The following is a 21,420-nucleotide window of genomic DNA, read 5'->3' as shown; positions in this document are numbered from 1 at the left end:
AATTCGATATGGTATAATAATCATATTAACGCGATACGAGCTCTCGGTTATTAGTCGAAGATGTCTCGGCGTGTGTGGTTTTAACGCTGCCACCGTCGACGACGCCACCTCTCTAATATATGGCATCTTTCTGTCGTTCTTGTTCGTTGTATTCGTATATAGAACTATACGCGTATATACGAGTAAGATGTGTACGTATAGTTTTGCTGATAAATATATCTACGACTACGAGTCGAGTTGTTGTGGTGTTATAGGGTGTAATAGATACGTAATGTGTACGTATATAACGTATATACACGTATACGCTACGAAAAGGTTTTCGATGGCTGTGATGTGGAAGACATTTAAAAAGCTTACAGCGAGACCGTTGCTGTTGGATTGGAGCCCAATGGAACGGTTGAAATTTATGCGTTTTATATTCTAATACGATGTGTGTTTTTTTTTCTCCTTTTTTTTTTTGTTTGTTCATCTTTGCGTAGTCGATGCCGAAGAAATAAGAAGGTTAGGTAAACGATTTAAAAAGTTAGATTTGGACAATTCAGGTTCAATTAGCACAGAAGAATTTATGATACTGCCAGAATTACAGCAAAATCCGCTCGTTCAACGTGTTATAGATATATTCGACGAAGACAGAAACGGTGAAGTCGATTTTAAAGGTAAATAGTTTTGATTTTGGGAGTCGATAGAGTGGGATGGCAGGAGGGGTGCACTGTATAGTTTAGAATCTCTCTATACGTTGGTAGGTACTCGTATACCTATACTATAGTGAGGTGCGTACGGTTTAAACGAAGAGAAAAATACATGTCAAAAGCGTTTTACCAACGTTCGCTTATCCACGTGGAAAAGCCGCCCGTAGTACGCTTTTATGGTACAGTAATTTTCATTCGTTTAAAAAGACATTACAAACGATTCAGCCTTTCGTTTGTTCTGATGTATGTGTGTACGAACTGAAGCCGAACCAAAACGCCTTATGTACTATACTTGGCTCGCTCTCGTCAAAATACAACAACAGATTTGAGATTTGAGCGAAGAGCGAAACAAGAAAAGCGAATTGTTGTACGTACGAGTAGTTGCCATCGCTGCTGTCGAGGGGTTTTGCTGAAATATAATGCTGATGCTCTTTCGTATGTATTGTGTGTTATTGTAGAATTCATTCAAGGTGTTTCACAGTTTAGCGTCAAAGGCGATAAAGAATCAAAATTAAGATTTGCATTTAGAATTTACGACATGGATAATGACGGGTATATTTCGAACGGTGAATTATTCCAAGTACGTATACGAGAAACGTTAAAAATCACGCAATTTAACGACCCAGCAGCGTCGATGGTAGTATTAATAATATCGTCGATTATGTGTCTGCAGGTACTTAAAATGATGGTAGGAAGTAATTTAAAGGATACGCAATTACAACAAATAGTGGATAAAACTATATTGTTCGCTGACAAAGACGAAGACGGCAAAATTAGTTTCGAAGAATTTTGTTCGGTAAGTTGAAAAGTTTGCTTCCTTTTTTCTTTCAGTTGCTCGACGAAGAATTAACTTTACGTAAATCGATCGAAATACGATTGGGAGGGGGGGAGGCATTTGACGAAGCAATGTTTTTTCAATTTCCATCTTTGTTGTTTGAATATTTTTCCTGGCGAAGTTCACAGTGATGATGTTCGGCGAGAAAAAAAGCACTCGTAAAACGTGTCTTGGTTTATTTCTATGAAAATTGGTGAAAAAGTCAACTTTGAATGGGAGACCTCCCTCAGAAAAATGTCAAGGTTTCTGGGCGGGAAGGAGGGCTCAAACGGAGGTCTTCTAAGTAGGGTCATTTTGGAAAGTATTTATGAACTAATTATTTTCATCATCTTTTTTTGATTTTTTTTCAAATGAGAAGGGGGCCTGTGCACCGTATTTTCAATTGGTTGGTTAAAACCTTTGAAAAAATTTCCAAAAAAAATCAACCTCCTCCCCCTCTATAAAACCACAACACAAAAGTATGCTTAATAATCGCCCTGAAAATGGCGGGAAAAGCTGTCGAAAGTCGCAATGTTTCCTAAGCCTGATTCAGCAGTTCAGCACATATCATAGGGTGAATCGAAGTTCTTTTTCTTTGAAATTCAACAGACTTTGGCAAATAGTTATTAGGAAACAACCTCGAAAAATGTTGATTTTGTAGGTCAATATTCAACCCTCCCCTATACCTTCTTCCTGAAAAACTAGAACTATTGAAAAAAAATTATAGGTTTTAAAATGAATTAAATACCTATGAATATTTGCCATCATTTATTCTTACTTGACGAAGATTACCCATTATTATTTTGAATTAATTTCCCAATTTTTCAATTTTTTTTTTCAAATTTTAGAAATAACGCAGAAACTTTTTTTTAAATTTAATTGATCTCTACGATAGTTGTTTTCACTCGATGAAACCACTTTTAGCAAATTTCCCTTTCGCTTTCTCTTCTGACAAGAGGCGTATTCCATCTGGCAGACAATTTTTTGAATCGTACCAGAATAAATCGAAACAGCATGCAATACATCACTAGCCAAAATTGCAGGTGCTGAAGTTCATTTTTCGATTTTTGGTGAATTTTTGAAGTTATGGCAAACCAACAGGAAAAAAATCAAAATTTCTCCAAATTGATCTACATAAATAGCTAAAATTTTGTATGAAGTCGATGTCGACCCCTTCAGTTGACTCAGCATGTTGAAATTAAAATAAGTAACGAGTAAATTTTATAGCTTTCCAACTTCATTGCGTAAAATTTTGTGGAAATTTTAATTTTTTTAAATCTGCTGGAGGCTACAGAATTGCTGAAAACTGTTCAAAACTCATACCAAATTTCAACATTCTAGATCAATCTGGTAAAATTTGGATTTTTTCCAACTTTTGGCCAAACATATTTTTATAAAATTCTACTAAAAACAGTTTAAAATTGTGTCAAAAATAGGGCACATGTCTACTACATTTAGCAGGGTGTCTAACGGTCCTTCCAGGTCAGTAAAAGTCCTTTTTGCCCAAAGGTCCTTCTTTTTTATGAATTTTCTAAAAATTCTGTCATTTAATAAAAATTAGGAATGGTGTTCTTCATATTGTATCAATTTTTCACAGCTTTCACCCTCGCTTCGCTCGGTCAGATTGCAATTCTGCTACAACAATTTTCAAACATTTTCTAAAATGGAAAAATCAACTCGATAAATTCCAAAAACATAATCCAATCAATGAAAAATTCAAATAAATTTTTTATTTGACATTTTTGTTTCCAACTTTCCTTTTTAAAAAATGGTTCAAACCACATCTGGCCAATTATTTGGAAAAAATGTTGGTGTGGAGGGGGGGGAGAGTTTGTAGTAAAAAATTGGGAAAATCTAGCGAGAAAAATTGGAAGAATGTCTCAGTCTCACACCCAGGCTTGACAAAGTATAACTTAAAAATATGTCGTATGAGGAAAAAAAATATGGAAAAAATACCAAAAAAAGTACGAAATTTCCGTTTTTTGGATTTGGTAGTCATTAGACAAGAAATTTATCAGGTCTATTTTGAATATTATCAACTTTTTTGTTTCTTTTAAAAATTATAAATTTTGGAAGTTTTTTTTTGGCAATTTTGTAAAAGTGAATGAAGGGGAGGGGATCAGTAGGTGCATTTCTAATTTTAAAAAGGTCCTTCCTAGGTCCTTCTTTTTAGATTTCAGATTTTGTTAGACACCCTGTTTAGGTTTTCCAAATCACTTAAGTAAAATTTTGATGTTTTCCAACGTTTGACCAAATTTGATTTCGAAAAATTCGCCAAAAATTGAAAAATAAATTTTAGCCCTTGAAATTTTGGCTAGTCATGTATTTTTACGTGCTCTCGCGATTTGGCTCTATCTGTTTCAACATTTTTTGCCTGGTTGGAATAGCCCGAGGAGTGAAGGGAAAAATGCTTCTAGAATGAGCTCATTTCAGTGAAAAATGTCTGTTTTAGAACCGTACTTATACCAATTTGGGATTTCCCAATTAAAAAAACAATCCTCAAGCATTTCTAGATAATTATGTGATTAGCTAAAAGAGAAAAAAATATAAAAAAATAGTTTAAAAAATTGAAATGAACTGTATGCCAAATTTGGAAAGTACTTTTCAATAAGGTAGATATTTTGATTTTCAACAAATTTTTAATAATTATTTTTTCATCATTTTTTGAAAATCATCATAAGATAACTTTAATCAAAAGTATGAGCAAGGATTTATGAATTTCTACATTCTAGAAAATCAGTCTTGTGTATCTGAAACACGTTGAAGAATGCATCTGCAAAATGTGTGTGATTTTCAAATTTCAAAAAACCTATGATCCCAGGCTTCAGTCATCGGTTTTATTCATTTTGGGAGGGGATTTGAAAAAATATTTTTTTATTAAATTGCAAGTGTCTTTTTTCTTCATAAAATGTTCTTTTTTTTAAAAAAAAACTTTTACTATCCTTTTTGTACCTTTTATCTTTATACCATTGTTCAAAAACAGATAAAAATCTATTTTTTTCGGCGTTTTATTGATATTTTAATCACATAATGACTAAATTTTTATCCCTACTGTTCAGTGCATGTTTAACAAAGGAAAGATACTAATTCCTATCAAATTAAAGTTATGGGTTTACTTTTGGTCTAGCGTCTTGAATTTTTGCAAAGAAAGACTACGGTCCTTGTTAAAACTAAAATTGAGGAACGAAAAAGGTTTCTTATTCTTTTCTTCTTTCTTTGCTTCAGTCCTTATACAAAAATACGCACACGATCGTTCGGGAAAAAAATACCCAACGACTAAATAAAAAAAAAACTACTTCGTCAAATTGACCCCCCTTAATTCTTTGGGAAAATTACACGAGAAAATAATTATCTCGAGTGAAATAATAATCTTCGACTTTTTCCCCTTGTTGTCTGTTGTCGGTGTGTAATAAAAACACGATTTTATTCCCCGTATACAATTTCGTCTCGTTATCTGTTGTAACTATACGAGTAAAATAAATATAATTAGAAAAAAAAACGAGGATTTTTTTTTCTTCTTTACAAGATACAAGGTTGATCCTGGCCGCCCTTCAATCTGTGCGAATCTAAACTGCGCGTTGATTTTCTCGGGGTAGAATTACTCGTACTCGTGTGTATTTTGAACGTCGATCAAATTATAATTGGAAGTAGCGAGTAGGAAAGAATTAAGGTATTTGCCACCATCGATGATAGGTTTTTTTTTTGGATAGATGTGCGAATGTGTGTGTGTTGGTTTATGTAGAGTGTAGTGCTCTGTGTGTTGAGGTGTAGGTGTACGAGTATAATATAGAATATAGATACTGTACACAGGTGAGATATGTTGTTGTTTTTTCTATATATTAATATCGAACGATGCGAATACTCGTTCACCTTGATGAAAGCGTTAGATTAATAGACGTCGTTCGACGTGGCGTACTATGGTAGTCAATCTATCGTACCTATATATATACCGTGTGTGCGATGCGTTAAGGTGGCTATAAATTTTCACCAATTGGGCTTCTACTCGTTGGTGCCGGTGAGCGTTCGACGGACGATAAACAGGCGCACTGGGCAGTATTATTGATGGTAATTTTAACTCGTAGGCCTACATTAAATGGAAATACTGCCGAAAAAAAAGGAAACGTATACTGTGGTTGAGTGTTCGATTCTAATGGTGAAAAAATCTAAACATTTTTACCTAACCATGAGATCAGTTTTTCTCAAAAATTGAAGACTAATTGTTAGAAATTTGCTCATTTTATAAAGTTGATTATTTTATTTCGGATGTCTTCACACTACCTTTTCTTACACTTTTTTGGATCTTGGCCTTTGAATGTCTGGGAAGTATCCGAACTAACAGAAAAATGTTTGATGCTGAAGTGCATTTTTCGATTTTTGATCAATTTTTGCTTGGAAAAGTCAGCGAATTTCGTAATTTTCACGCAAAATCTTTGGAATTTTGAAAAAACGATTAATTGCAAATTTTTATATTAAGGACTTGTTATGAAAGGAAAACATTATTTTTCGCTTCTCGACGAAACTCAAATTTTCAAAAGCTTTTGCCCTCGCTTCGCTTAATCTTGGTTTCTTTTCTTTTTCGAAGGCAAGATGAAAATTTTAAGATGGTAAAAATCAAGTTTTAAAGCCAAAAAGTAAACTCTTTACAAAAAAAAACATCGTTATTATGCATCTCGAAATACAAAACAATAGCTTTTGCCCTCGCTTGGGCCTGTTCTGTTTTCTTTTTCAAAATCAACGTCCTTCAGAAAAAAACATTCAAATTACGAGTATTATAAAATATTTTAAAAGCCAAAAAAAACTACCCATCCTCACATAAAAAACCTCGTTTTATGCCTCTCGAAATGCAAATTTTCAAAAATTTTAAAATAAATTTCACATTTTGAGGTCTTCAAAAATCCAAAAAAGAAAAGAAAAATTTGCATATGTCATATGAATATTGTATCAATTGGCCAAAGTTGATATTTTTCTACCACATCAATCCACAAATTTTCATTCGACACCACCCCCTCTCAAAAACTTGAAAAAAGCTTTTTTTCAGAAATGGGGCTCCACATGTATCTGTCCCGGGCACGCATCAGTTCTGCTATTTTTTTTTTTGTCATTTTCATAGGTACTGGAATAAGTAAAGCGTATAATTGCTCTTACTGTACCTACTTATATTCTTGGTTCTGTCAGTAAAAATTATTCTCCATTTTTGGTTTTTAAATCGGAATTTTTGTTCCCAATTCACCCCCCCCCCCTCCAAAAAGAATTGGACCGCGACACCTCTGCTCGCATGTTTTATTTTCCAAGTTCAGCTGTTTTTTATATCCCGAGAAGTATCCTGTTCGAAGAGAAACGTATGGAAAAAATTACACCACCTCCAAACTTATTCTTTAATTAAGGTATGGGGTAAGCATAGAAAATAGGAAAAAATGGTCTGAAAAATTGGTATGGAAAACCTGGAAAAGTCAGGGGAAATGACTTGCCTTTGAATCGTGGACACCATGTGAAAGTCAAAGGGCCAATCCAATGGGGAAAAAAATCAGAAATTCACCAAATTGATCTAGGTAGCTGAAATTTGATATTCGTCCTATTTTTGAACCCTTGGATCGGTTGGAAAAGGTTTTAAACTTTTTTGAGCAGTTCTGGAGCCTTCAGCAGATTTTTAAAAGTTGAAATTCTTGACCAAAAAAAATACGCAATGAAATTGGAAAGGTAAAATTTATTTTATAGCCTGATTTCAACATGCTAAATCGATTGATGGCGGTTTCATGCCGTTTTGACTCTTTTGAAGACTCCAGCAATTTTTTTAAATCGCCCTAAAATTTGTATAATTTACTTCAGATTGTATAAACGCGATTGGTGCTTGCTAGTGACCTATCTACTAGCTCGGATTTTGAAAATATTCCCAGTAGATATCTCTGGTACCAAAAAAAAAAATTTAGAGCCAAAAAAGTTCTGCCCACCTCTCTCTCCTCTTCTCGAATAGAAAAAATGCGGAAACATGGTATCTAACAGGTAGTGAAAGTAGTGAATGTAGTGGAAAAGTAGTGATTTTAAAAATTAGTAGTGAAGGTGGGGAAAAAGTAGTGAAATGAGTCAAAAAGGTAGTGAAAAAATGGAAAAATTCATACATGCAATAAAAACCTTCAAATCATTGAAAAAAAGTTTATTTTTTATGAAATTAAAAAATACTTTGTTTACAAATTTACTTCCAATTTCAATTTTTTTGAAAATTTTCCTTTGAAAAATTTGATTTTGCCAATTTTTTGTGTGTGTTTTGGAGAGGGGAGGGGGTCGAGTGAAGAACTTTCTGAAAATTTAGTTGAAAAGATGGAGTAAAAATGTAGTGATTTTTTTCAACAAAAAAAAATATCCGTTGGATACCATGGGAAAGAGAGAAGAGATGGAAAAACCAACAAAAAAGTCTCAAATCATCTGCTAAATATTTCCTATATTTCATATGCTCAAAAATAAATGAAGGGCTATAATGGTGAAAACTGCCTTAGTCATTTTTTTGTTCACACAACTTTAAACATTTTTTTTTTATATTTCATCAATTTCAAAAGGAAAAATGAGTATTGTAATGCATTCTGGGATAGTTGAAGATGTTTTTTTAATGCTTAACCATAAAGTTTTTACATTGCCATTGAAGTAGGACAACAATGTTTTCATTGATTTGTACACAAATCACTAAAGCGACTTTTACCATAGCTGGTGAAAAAAATCTATTGGGGAGTGGAATGGGCAACATTTTTTCGGCTCAAAAATTGTTTTTTGATACCCCCAAAGATGTTTTGTAAATATTTTCAAAATTTGAGTCAAGGACATATTCACCTATCATAACCAGGGGCATCCAATTCATCATAAATCGAAAAATGAACATCAGAGCCTGAAATTTTGGCTGATGAAGTATTTTTGAATAATCTATTGTTGATGCTGTGTTCGGTTTAAATTTTGTAAAGCGTTTCAACTTGAAATAAAAAATCATGGATCATGTTGATGTACACTGAAACTAACATTCTATCTAAAAATATTTCGAGAACTGAAAATTGCATTCCTAAGAAACCAGGGCCCCAGCCCTCAAAAGTTCGATATTTTGTTTACTATTTGATGATAAGGAGAATGCCTAGCAAATTAAAATATTCGGACATGAAATGAAAAATCAAAGTTAAAATTGTTTAAAATAATGCAAAAAAATTTGAGCAAAATCGGTTAAGTAGGAGGGGCTGGCCGACTGTCACCAGGTTTTCAACAAATTCTTTTAATGTATAAGTATAAGGATTTCCCATTGCCAGGTTAATTATTCGTAAATTTTCGGAGCCGCTGAATTCAGTTTTTTTGAGTTTCTCAATTCTTTTTACTTTTTTGAGAGTTGCAGAGTGTTTCTTTTTGGTCTTATAAATACATATGTATTTTTAACCCAAAAGATGTCAACAATGATTGTTTTTCAAAATTTTCAAGCCCTCAAAAAGGCTGAAGATTTGAAATTTTTACAGCTAGTTTATTTGAGCCTTTTTAGCCATCATGGGACTCCTATCTTTTTAAAAATTCCAACAAAAAAAAAAAGAAATGCAAAAATGAGTCACCCTTGTCAATACCTAGATAATTTTCTCAAGTATTAAGTAGAGTACCTTGTAAAATGAAGTTCAACACTACGATTTTATTCCCTCTACGAACACCAAGGACCGCACATCTAATGCTTCCTTCATTTCATAGGCCACCTGTTATACTGAACAATACATCATCGGTTGCATATTTACTGCCTCCTTCGAAGGGTTCGTTCACTCAACGAATCACTTTGCATACGCATTACCAAACCAAACCTTCGAATGTACGTAAAATTAAACTTGTACGCGTACGTCGTCACCAACAACGCTTTTTCATCGCTTGAGAAAATTCGTTCAAAAAAAAACCTCGACAAATTACTTTTCTGGTATTTTAAAACTTTTATACGATGTATTTCTCGAAGTATTTTTTTCTCTTTCTGTTCGAGAGTAAAATTTAAGCAGCCAAATTATATCCGAAGAATATTTTCTCTGCGACTCGAGCAGCCTATTAGGGAGGAAAACTCGTTTAATTAAATGCCCCCGAGCTCGGCGCGGTGCGGTATGGCACATCGCCATCCTATGTAAACCGCAACATCCGCGCGCTTCCTGCCCCTGTAATTGCGTAAAAATTACATTTCTTCAACCCCTTCTTGTTGTTTAAAACTTGGTCGAACGAAGGTTTACGTCTTTTTCTTCGTGGATTCTTATACGTATACGATTCGACTTACTTTAGGCAGCAGTTAAATTGTCGTTTTTTATTCGTACATCAAGAGGAGTGAAAATCGACCATTTGTACATCGTGGATGGCGTAGTGTGAAGAGGATGGATTTATTTTGCTGAAATGTAGGTAAAAAAATGCCGATAAGGTGGCTGCGAACGGTGTAGTTGACGCTTCTCGTTTTCTGTAACAAGCTCCTCTACTCCTTGAACGGTCTCTCATGGTCGTATTGTGTTTCGTTAATGTGTCTCTGTGCACACGACTGCGACAGATGAGCTTTTAATGCACAATGTTGCGCTCTTCTCGCGCTCGTCCTACCAAATCTGCCGTATACTACATTCTATATTTTGATAGAATTATAAATGGTTCGTCGTGTTAAAACGTTTTGCCCCACCGCGCTGCCGCGTCTCTGACGTTTCATCGCAGCATCCTGCTCCTGTGCTCCCCATACGGTTTACCCATTACTTTTACCCGTCCGAGTTCGCGGAATATCGACGATGACCGGAACACGGCGTGACGCGGCGCTGAAGCGCGGCTACACGGCCAACGCCGCCAATTACATACGCGAAATCCGATAATTTCTCCGCTCTGTGTACATTAATATGGTAAAGTATTTGTTTTAGAATAAAAATCACTCGAGCGTGTCATTGCTGCGAAGCCGCGAACGCTGGTACCCTCGCTCGCGCTCGCTTCCCTGTCATGCCATGCCATGCCAACCCCGTCTTTCTTTTGGAAAATGAAAACTACCACCGCGCTAAATGGATGTTGTGTATACGCGTCGAGTTGATCCTTTTTCATTGGATGAGCCGCCGAGCTGTATGTCGGAGCGGTAGTTTTTTCTCTCTACTTTCCTGTATTTCATTCTCGGCCACACGTATACAAATTTCACCTTTCCTTTGAACTAACACGTCGTGTCGCCTCGTCGCCATCAGGCCGTTGATGCCGTGGCGAAGCGTTATATCGACGATGTTTTTATTGAGACGAAAGTCGGTCTCTTTACAGATTTTTTTTCACACTATGGCTGTTATTTGGTATACTCTCAAGTTTCGATTTAGCGTATTGGTGATTTTCCCATTTCACAGTGGTTTGAAGTTCGTAGATCTGCAGAAAATGAATTTGAAATTGTTCGAAAAAATACTGGGATCAGATAGTCAAATTTTGGCAAAAAAAAACTCGGAAAAAAAACAAAATCCTGCTTACTTTTATATTGCATCTTATAGTCGGGGGGCCCGCATGAGGATCACCTGCACCCTCTGCCGATCCTTTGGGACAACTTTTTTTTTTAAGGGAGAGTCCTAAGGAACGTTTCTAGCCTTTGTCCTAAAAAAAAGTGGCCCTACGTACAAAATGGCGGCCATTTTGATTGACAGGTCAGCCGAAATCGCAGATTTTGCGTTCCAACATAGGACTAGCATACAATTTTTTAAACCGTACAAAGGTAGATCGAAAGAGCAGGCAGACGTTCATCACCTGTCAAAATTTCAAGTGCTTAAGTGCCTTTTTCGATTTTTGGTGAATTTTCAAACATCAAATTTTGGCCAAAATGTGAGAAAAAACAAAATTTTACCAAATTGACCTAGAAAGCTGAAATTTGGGATATACCCTATTTTCGACCTGCCAACTCGATTGGAAACTGTTTCAAACCGTTTTGAGCAGTTCTGGAGCCTCCAGCTGATTTTTGAAACTCGAAATTCCTACAAAATTTCATCAAATTGAGTTGGAAAACCGAAATTAATTCTGCAAACTAATTTCAATACGCTATGAAGTCAACTGCAGGTAAATTTTAAGTCATTTTGGAGCCTTCAGCGATTTTTTGAAAATTACTGGAGCCTCCAGTAGATTTTTGAAACTTGAAATTTCCCAAAAATTTCGTCAAATGGGGTTAGCAAGCCGAAATTTACTCTGCAAACTAATTTTACTACAATAATATGAAGTCGACTGCATGGTGGTTTCAAGTGGTTTTGAAGCTTCGAGCTACTGTTTGGAAATTTCAATTCTCCTAAAAACGTCATGAAACCTTTCAAAAAGTCACTGGAGGCTCCAAAATTACATGAACCCACCTGAAGTCGTCTTCAGAGAGTGTTAAAATTGGAGTGCATAGTTAATTTCAGCTTTTCATCTCCATTTTGATGACATTTTCGGGGGAATTTCAAGTTTCAAAAGTTTACTGGAGGCTCCAGTAATTTTCAAAAAATTGCTAGAGGCTCCAAAATGAATTGAAATTTACCTGCAGTCGACTTCACAGCGTATTGGAATTAGTTTGCAGAATTAATTTCGGCTTTCCAACTTCATTTGATGTGTGAGAATTTTGAGTTTCAAAAATCAGCTGGAGGCTCCAGAACTGCTCAAAACGGTTTGAAACAGTTTCCAATCGATTTGGCAGGTCGAAAATAGGGTATGTGCCAAATTTCAGCTTTCTATGTTCATTTGGTAAAATTTTGATTTTTTTCTCACGTTTTGGCCAAAATTTGATGTTTGAAAATTCATCAAAAATCGAAAAAGGCACTTTAACTTTGATTCAGGTTTTTATGAATTATTTTCTGTTTAGCTATAGCATGACTTTGAATGAGCTATGGCTTAGTCTCTTAGCTTAGTTTACGTTAGCTATTCGCCAAATTGTAAAAAAATCACCTTTTTCTGTTGAAATTCAAAAAACCCGCTGTTTATCAAAATGGAAATACAAATTGATTTTCTGCCTAATTTGCTCAAAAAATATTGTTTTTTACCAAAATTTCAAGAAAACCTACGTTTTTGCTCAGTTTGATGATAATGTCCTGCTTTTTTGGAAACATTATAAAAAAATCCACTTTTTGATAAAATTCCAAAAAATATCGCCGTTCTTCAAAATTGAAAAAAATATTGATTTTGCATTTTTTATCGAAATTGCAAAAAAAAACTATCGTGTTTTTTGTCTCATTTGCCAAAATTGCAAAAAAGTCCTGTTTATTTGCAAACTTGTTGAAAAAAATTTCTGCTTTTTAGGCAAAATTGTCTAAATAAGTCCTGCTTTTTTTTGCAAAATTTGCTAAAAATTCCCTGCTTTTTGGCCAAAATTGTAAAAAATTACACTTTTGATAAAATTACAAAAACAAGCCCTGCTTCTTTTCCTAATCTGCTGAAAAAGTTCTGGTTTTTGCTTTAAAAAAGTTTCACTTTTTGTAAAAATTGTCAAAAAAAATCCTGGTTTTTTTGGCAATGTTGTCAAAATTTCCATTTTTTTCCAAAATTGTACATTGAAAAAAGATTCCTGCTTTTTGATTAAAAAAATTCATTTTTCACAGAAATTTGCAAACAAAAAGTTGTAGTTTTTGCCATAATTAAAAACACAGGCATTGCTTTAGGCTAAAATTGCTAAAAAAAAAAAAAAAAAATGTTTTACGTAAAGTTTTGCCAGTAAAATTCTACTTTTGGACTAAAAATTGTAAAAAAATCGCTTTTGCATAAATTACAAAAAATTTCTGATTTTTGCCAAATTTGAAAAAAGTTTTGCTGCTTTGCGAAAATTGATGAAAAAAAGTTTTTTTTTTTGCAAAAATTGTAGAAAAAAGTTCCACTTTTTGCTGACATTTCAAAAAAAAAAAAGTCTTAAATCTTGCCAGAATTTCAAAAAAGTCCTGCTCTTTTACTATCTAAATATGCTAGAAAAAAAAAAATTTCCAAAAAGTTTTTAAGAAAAGTCCTGTGATTTCAAAAAAAAAGTTATTTACAAAAAAATGGTCTCAATTTTTACAAAAATTTCATATAACAGTCTCACTTTGTGCCAAAATTGCAAGATTGAGAAACTTATCGCATTATGTTTCAACTGAGCTTCCCTCAAAAAAATGAAAATACTCAAGTATTTGTCAAATTTTGATCAATTTTCAAGTGTTTAACTTTTCATAACTGTACACTACATTGTCTATTCATTCTGCCTCTTTTAGAGGAGATTTTTATAAATCATTGAAAAAATGTATTGAAAATTTTCTAAAAGTTAGTTCAAAACTGATTCATTTTTAATTTTTCAAAAATTGCTTTAAATATCCTGATAATCGTTCAGAATTAATAAAGTGTGTTTAGTCTAGAAAAATTTGCTCAGAATGGCGCCAAACTAACCTATACATATTTCACATGATTTATCAAGATTAGTGAAAATCTATCATCAGAGGAGTCTAATGGTCTTGCTCATCTTGCTTTTTGACCAATTTTTTTACTGGTAATCATTCTATCCCACTTTTGTGGTTTTCTCCTTGGTCAAAAAATCATGTTTCTTTCCAGTTTTTATTCAAACTTTGAGGTTTTCTGTTAATTTTCTTTTTCTTTTAGTAGTATGTTTTTTTTTTTTGAATCTTGGAAAATTGAAAAAAATACCCCCACTAAACAAACTTTTCAATTGAAAAGAGTTCTGCGCCAGGAGCATTTTTGTGAAATTGAGGTTTCATCTTGTGATCGTTTTCACTTTCATGTCATAAAAAATGTTTCACAACTCAGTTGTTGAAATTGAAAAAAATTCTTCTTCTCCTTGGTTTTCAACGAAAAGAGTTCTGCGCCAGGAGGATTTCAAAAAATAATAATAATAGGTTTCTAAAATGTTCTATCCATATCTGGCTTTTTCATGCTAATCTGCCTTTTGGATATTTTTGTGTGAAATTTTTATGAAAAATGTCACAACGTCATGAAAAAAAACTGCTTAAAAATCTTGATACACCTACTCATGTCAAAAATAAGCTTTTGTAAATTATTGCAGAACCACGAAAAATATCAAAATTACGAATATTTTGATGAAAATTTCTTCAAACTTTCCTGTCACACTTTCACTTTACGTTTGAAAGTTTGCAATACCTATTTTCCTCAACGAGGGAAATAAATTATCAATAGGTATAAAATACTTCTGCCCAAGGAGACATTTACAAAACGGAGCCTTTTCTCTCTCATGTCTTAACTTTCCATCTTTTAAATGGGGAATTTTCTATTTTTGGAGTAAATTTTGTCGAATAACTCTGACCTTTATTGCTAAACAATCTCTGGTGGAAGTTGACAAATCGAGCTGCCGGAAAACTTTGCAACTTTTTTCCGGTCTTTCCGTCGTCGTATGTATGGAAACACTTTAACGCTGAAATTCTTTAGTCCGGACCATACTTTATTTCAGCTCTATTAATCTCCCTCCCCCCTCTCTCTCCTCCTCTTCCTCAGTCATCGTTTGCGGCGAAATAAGAAGCTATTGAATTTAAAACGCGAGATGTACCCTAATGCGCGTTTTAAACGTATAAATCGTTTGGACGATAATTACCTTAAAATCTGTTCGTTTTTACCGATGAGGACCATTTATATCGTCGATTTGGCGCGATATTTCCGATAAATTGAGTAAATCGTTACGCTCGCAAATCTTTCGGGTTTTCGCTGCACACGATACCTATATACGCAGCTACTTCGGCGGCTCGGATTGTACTCGTATTTTAAATCAATGAAGGAAGAACAATACGAACGGCCGTATAAATCTGACATTGTAAAAGTTAAAAAAACATTTAAAGTACTTTGTTATAAGACAGACGCGGCCTAGATGCGAAAGGGAGGCCGTATAATCGAAAGTTTACAGGCGAGCGAATTTAAAATACGTGGAATTCTCTCTGCTCCTTGTTGTGTTTCGAGGCGCCGTCGACCATCGTACCAAAGCATAGGTTAATGAGCCATTACCCCGTTTTGCAAACGACTTTAAAACTGTGTATATATATATATATAGGAAGAAAATAGCCGCGCTTTAAATTGAACTCCTTCGTCGTCGTGTACGTACTTTATATTATACCTATATCGAACACGTTTCGTTGAGAAATTTCCCTGCGTAAGAGCTTTTGCTGTGGCCGCTTAAGGCGACGACATTGCCTCTGAAAAGAAATTTTTTCCCGCTTGTCGTAAAGAATCGTACGGGCTCAACCACTTGTACGGAAGTTTTTTTCACGTCGAAGGCGAAGGACCGCGGGGAAGGAGGAGGCAAAGGCGACGGAAAAGTGTTTTTGACGTTGTTTCGGCCCCCGAAGGTATAAATAAAGAAAATACTTGAGCGAGTAAAATTTTATAGATCTTTCGTCAAAATGATTACGTACCCGACTGTAATGAACTTTTTTTTTTTCGCCTTCAACCCCTTATTCTTTTACATACACTAACCGAAGTACAGTGTTTTAAAACTCGTTGCCGTTTCCCCTCCCCGTTAACCCTCCTTTTTGGAGCTTTTGCAACAGCAGCAACAACAACAACAACAACAACGCCACAACAGCTCAGCACACAAAAACACCACGGCCACGTACTTGATTATTCTGCTCGATAGTTTTACACCCTATGGGGTTGTGAGGGTGTGTGCGGTGCGACGCGACGTATTATTAGGGAAGGACACAGAGAAAATTTTCTCAGCAGCGTGTAGTGTACTCGTATACTCGTATATATATATGTATAGGAGTAGTAAAGCTATTCTATCTGTGTTATTCTATGACGACGACGCGGACGGTTTTTCTTCTCTCGTATAACCTGTTGACACGATTCGCAGCGTAGAACAGAACGAAACGCAGAAGAGGAGGGAGGAAAAGCAGCGTCGTCTTTTTTCACGCTTTTATAATTTATTAGCCCTGCAAGCCGTTCCCTTTGCCCTTGTTTCGGGTGCGTCTTCTTCTTTTATCGCGCGCGCCAAAACAACCTACGCGGAATTTCAAATAACTCCTCGACGACTAGTATTAGACTTATAACTAGTGAGACAGCGTGTGCTGCTGTGTTATTTCGACACATACCACGACGCGGGCGCCAGCGCCACCTTCCTGGGTAATTTTTTTAAATTAATGCAAGAAAAAAACCGGCAGCATCAACGAGCAGTAAAGCGTGAAGCGACAATTTTCCCCAAACGAATATACCTTCCTATACTGCTTCGTGTAGTGTCTCCTTAGCGTCGTCGACGTGTTTTTCGGGTAAACATTACAAGATTGAAGTTCTTGCCTGGTTGTATATTATACAGGGTGTCCTGACTCGATAGTTTCCTTCCATTGGCGAAATATAGGAATTGGGCAATCTGTGTTCTGTTCATGTGTGTATGTTTGTCTACCCTGGAACTAATGGAAGCTGATTTTGCACGAGTTGAAATTGGGTACAAAGTTACTAAAAGTAATAGTAAATTTTGGTTACTTTTTCAGAGTTTTGATTACCAAAAATTACTTTTTTTTTTTACAAATTTTCAAAAAAATTGTTAGTCTTGCTTTCTGCAAATAACACTAAAAAATCTCAAATTTGTCAGAATTGTCAAATAGTCTTATTTCTTGCTAAAAATTCTCGCTTTTTCGCAAAAAGTCTTGGAATTTTTTCAATACCTGAACATTTTCCAAAAATCTCGCTTTTTTGGATTGAAAATGAAAAACTCGCTTCTTGCTGTAAACTTCTATTGCAAAGCACTTTCAATTTTTTTTCGTGGTTTTTGGGAGGAAAAATAGTTCTACGAGAGGAGAGGAGAATTTTTGAAAACTAAAGTTATGAATTTTTAACCTTTTTTACTCCGATGTTATTGAAATCAATTTACAAATTCGTTATTGAAATTGGCAAATTTTTCTTTCCAGCTTTTGATGTAGGAGCTCTGCTCCAGGGGGATTCGTGATGATGATTGTTAACTTATTGACTTCTCTTCTTTTTGGAACTGATTCAGACCTTGGTGTTTGAAATTGGCCTGATTCGTCTGTTTTTTTTCAAATTTTTCAATTGAAAGGAGTTCTGCGCCAGGAGCATTTTTGTGAAATTGAGGTTTCATCTTGTGATCGTTGTCACTCTCATGTCGTAAAAAATGTTTCATAACTCAGTAGTTGAAATTGAAAAAAAATCTTCTTCTCCTAAGTTTTCAACAAAAAGAGTTCTGCGCCAGGAGGATTTCAAAAAATAATAATCGGTTTTTGTTCTTTCTGGATTCGGTATTTCTGAAATGGGTTTTGGCCTCCGTGATCAAGATCGGTTCAATTTTATTTATTTCTGCTGAATTTACAAAAAATAGTTCTGCGCCAGGCGGATCTCTATTAATGTACCTACTGAACAGTTTCCAATCTTCTTATTTGAATAAACAAACATGGTTTTAGGAATTCGGATTTTCTTCCCTTCTCCTCGTGGTTTTCATTAAGGGACTTCTGCATCTGAAGGTTGTTCTAATCGATTTCAGTTCTTTTTGGATCTAATTTTTTTGGTGCATGTTTCAACCTTGAAGGCAATGAAAATTGCCCAGATTTTCTTTATTTCTCCCTAATTTTCAAGAAAAGAGGTTCTGCGGCAGGAGGATTTTTATGAAGTCAAAAATTTAAGGTTTTTCATTTTTTTTACTCTTATTAAGTACTGCCTACATTTTTTTTCATTTCTCACTAATTTTCTAGAAAAAAAGTTCTGCGCCAGGAGGATTTTTATGAAGTCAAAAATGTATGGTTTTTCATTTTTTTTTTACTCTTATACTGCCTACATTTTTTAAATTTCTCCCTAATTTTCAAGAAAAAAAGTTCTGCACCAAGAAGATTTTTTATGAAGTCAAAATTTTATGGTTTTTTATTTTTTTACTCCTTATACTATTCAAATAAATTCTGAAGACGTGGTCTCTAAAAATTGAATAAATCTCACTTTTCCCTGGCTTTCTAAAAAAAAAAAAAATGTTTGCACCAAGAGAATTTTTGAACTTAATTTATGTTTTTTTTTTTTTTTTCAACTCGATGATTTTGGAAGGAATATTAAACTTGATGGTTTAAATTTACTGAAATATGTATTTTTTCCCTTTGGTTTTTGAAGAAAGTGCTGCGCCAGCCAGAAAGATTTTTATGAGTGGTTTTGGTGTTTTGCTCTTTGTAGATGTGATGTTTTTTGAATAGCTTTCAAATCTTGATGATTGAAAGTTTCCAAATTCATGTATTTTTGTATCATTAATGAAAAGGAGTTCTGCGCCAGGAGGATTTTGAATAAATGAATTGATTAATTTTTGACCTTTTTCACATTGATGTTATCAAAATAATTTTCACTATTCAATAGCAAAATTGACAAAATTTCCCTATCTCTTCTGGTTTAAAAAAAATTGAGTTCTGCGCCAGGAGGACTTCTGACGTGATTCTTTCCTCTAATCAAAAAGTTTTAAAAAAGTTCAACTTTTTAAAATTTAAAAACCAGGACATTCAAATTTGTAATGTTCTATTTTTTTGATGATTTGTTTCTACATTGACATGTTTTGTTCACGTTTTCTCACTTTTTTTGGTTACATTTTGGTCACTTTTTTGGCTTTTTTGGTTGCTCAACTAAAGTTGATTTTTTGGGAAAAATTGTTTACAAGCCCTGTCATAAGAAGGGTCAATGTTGAATTTAGCACTTGTACATATTATAAACCTGAACGTGAATTTACTGTATTTTGAGCCTTTTTGACCGATTCAAGCATAAACCTTTGAAAATCTGGTCCCGCCAATTGAAAAGTTTATCTGATGATCATTCATGTGAAGGGAAGGGAAAAACTTCTCCTTTTACAAACGATTCAACAAAAAAAAAATGAAATTTGATTTCTGTTCTATTTTTGATCCTCCCAAATTTATTTACAAACTGGAGGTCGAAAAAATTAAATTTCAGTTTCCTGATTCAATTTGATGAAATTTTGAATTTCATGTTCAAAAGAGGGTTTCCTTTGTTCAAATATTTGAAAATTCACAAAAAAAAAAAACGAAAACCAAAATTCAACACTTGAAATTTGGCTTGGTGGGGTAATTTTTGGTGCTCGTGTGATTTTCATTAATCTGGTCCAAAAAATATTTTGCTGTTTGGGAAACCTCTCTTTCCAAATTCTGCCCATACTTCATCTTAGAAAATGGAAGTTGGAAGCAAGCAGGGTGTCTAACTTTCCTATTTATCCTACTTATCCTACAAAAGTCCTTTTTTTTGCCTATGACACCTTTTTGTCCTTTAGTGTCCTTTTTTTCAACAATTTTATCCAAAAGTCCTTTTTTTTCAAAATGACTTTTTCAAATTTTCAATTTTTTCCCCTTTTTTCCGGAATTTTGAACTTGTGGAAAAGGGCTCATTTGTCGACTTTTTTAGAACTTGAATCACACATTTTTGTGAGCTTCTGCCCTCGCTTCGCTCGGGCTATTTGCTCTTCTTTTTCCAAATAAATGGCTTATTGTTCAAATTCAAGAAATGTTCAAAGTTTGAATCAGAAAAATAAACTCCTTCTTCCTTACAGATTTTTTTTACTTCTCAGCAAAACATGAAATTTTGAAATCAAAACTTTTAGCCTTGCTTCACTCGAGTTTGTTTGCTTTTCTTTTTAAAGTTTGAATTTTTTTTCGAATTGGAGTGTTGAATCATCATTTAAATTCTAAGATTTTGTAGCAAAATATAGGTAGCTTATTACACAAAAACAAAAACATCGTTTTCATACCTCTCAAAATACTGAATTTCTAAAGTTTTTGCCCTCGCTTCACTCGTGCTCGTTAGCTTTTCTTTTTCCAGTTTTTAAATTTTCAAAAAAAAAAATCATAATTCAAATTTTAAAATTTTGAAGCAAAACACGAATAATTCGTCACACATACAAACATCGTTTTTGTATCTCTCAAACTCGAAATTATGATTTCAGAGGGCTTTTGCCCTCGCTTTGCTCCGGTCCGTTAGCTTTTCTTTTTCGGATTTTAAATTTTCAAAAAAAATGATTATTCGAGTATCGAATTTCAAAATTTTGAAGCAAAATAATATACGTACTTAGTAACTCATCACACAAGATAACATAATTTTTTTATATCTCCCAAAATACCTTCTAATTTTTGAGAGCTTTTGCCCTTGCTTCGCCAGGGCCAGTTTGTTTCTCTTTTCCTTAATTAATAATAAATTGCGAACTTGAAGGAGAAATCTCGTCCACTCCCTCCCTCTCTTAAAAAATCCCAAGTGTTCAAAAATTGTCCTGTTAAAAGTCCTGCCAAAATTCCTTTGGCTAAAAATTTGAACGAAAATTTTGAATCTCCCACCTTGAAAAAAATTTGGACACCCCCCCCCCCCCCTACACCTCAAAAAATCCATAAGTGCTCGAAAAATTGCCTGCTGAAAGTCCTACTAAAAGTCCTTTTTTTTCATTTTGAAATTTTGCTAGACACCCTGGCAAGAGACTCCTGCTGAAGTTTTAGGGCATTTAGCTCCTCCAGTGTTGAAAATTGTTCACATGTACCTAGTATGTACATAATGCTTCAAAACTTTTTTTGTTTTCTATGAAAAATTATCTCAGAAAACGTGCTGAAAAATTGTACTTACTATTTTTAATGAATTTGAAAATTATCTTCGATCTTTGAAGTAAGGTGCATTTCAGAAAAATTGAATATGAGCTACCTTGTGAATTCCTCTTCCACAAGTACGTGTATTGTCGAATTTTTTCCAACTACCACATTATAGGTTATTACGAGCGTGAAATTATTTTCCTAAGTTATACTGATGAAATGAGGTTACGTTGAGACGGGACACCCTGTATGTATAGATGTGTACAGTGTATCTGCATAAAGTAGAAACTAATTATTACCGGCGTTCTTTTACGAAAATGTCTCTCTACACCGAGCGAGTAAACAAAACACACCATCTAGGGCAGAAAAGACACAGGCAGGTAGACAGACGACTGGATGAAAGGCTGTTTCACGCGTATACATAGTATTCAAACTCGACTCGGCATTCCTCTCA

The 21,420-nt window shown here is 34.3% G+C and overlaps 1 protein-coding gene across 3 annotated transcripts in view; it reads left to right on the top strand.

Moving 5' to 3' along the window:
- Positions 1-21,420, top strand: part of LOC135835082 (calcineurin subunit B type 2) — a 97,378-nt gene that overhangs the window by 17,972 nt on the left and 57,986 nt on the right. For all 3 annotated transcript variants that reach the window (XM_065349160.1, XM_065349159.1, XM_065349161.1), the window contains exons 3-5: positions 480-656; positions 1,148-1,269; positions 1,363-1,485. In XM_065349160.1, the coding sequence (XP_065205232.1) occupies positions 480-656; positions 1,148-1,269; positions 1,363-1,485 (422 nt within the window). The remainder of the gene's footprint in view (positions 1-479; positions 657-1,147; positions 1,270-1,362; positions 1,486-21,420) is intronic.

Source organism: Planococcus citri, chromosome 2 (genome assembly GCF_950023065.1).
Source record: "Planococcus citri chromosome 2, ihPlaCitr1.1, whole genome shotgun sequence".
NCBI lineage: Eukaryota > Metazoa > Arthropoda > Insecta > Hemiptera > Pseudococcidae > Planococcus > Planococcus citri.
The sequence above is the reverse complement of the archived record's forward strand: the minus strand, read 5'-3'. Positions and strand labels throughout refer to the sequence as shown.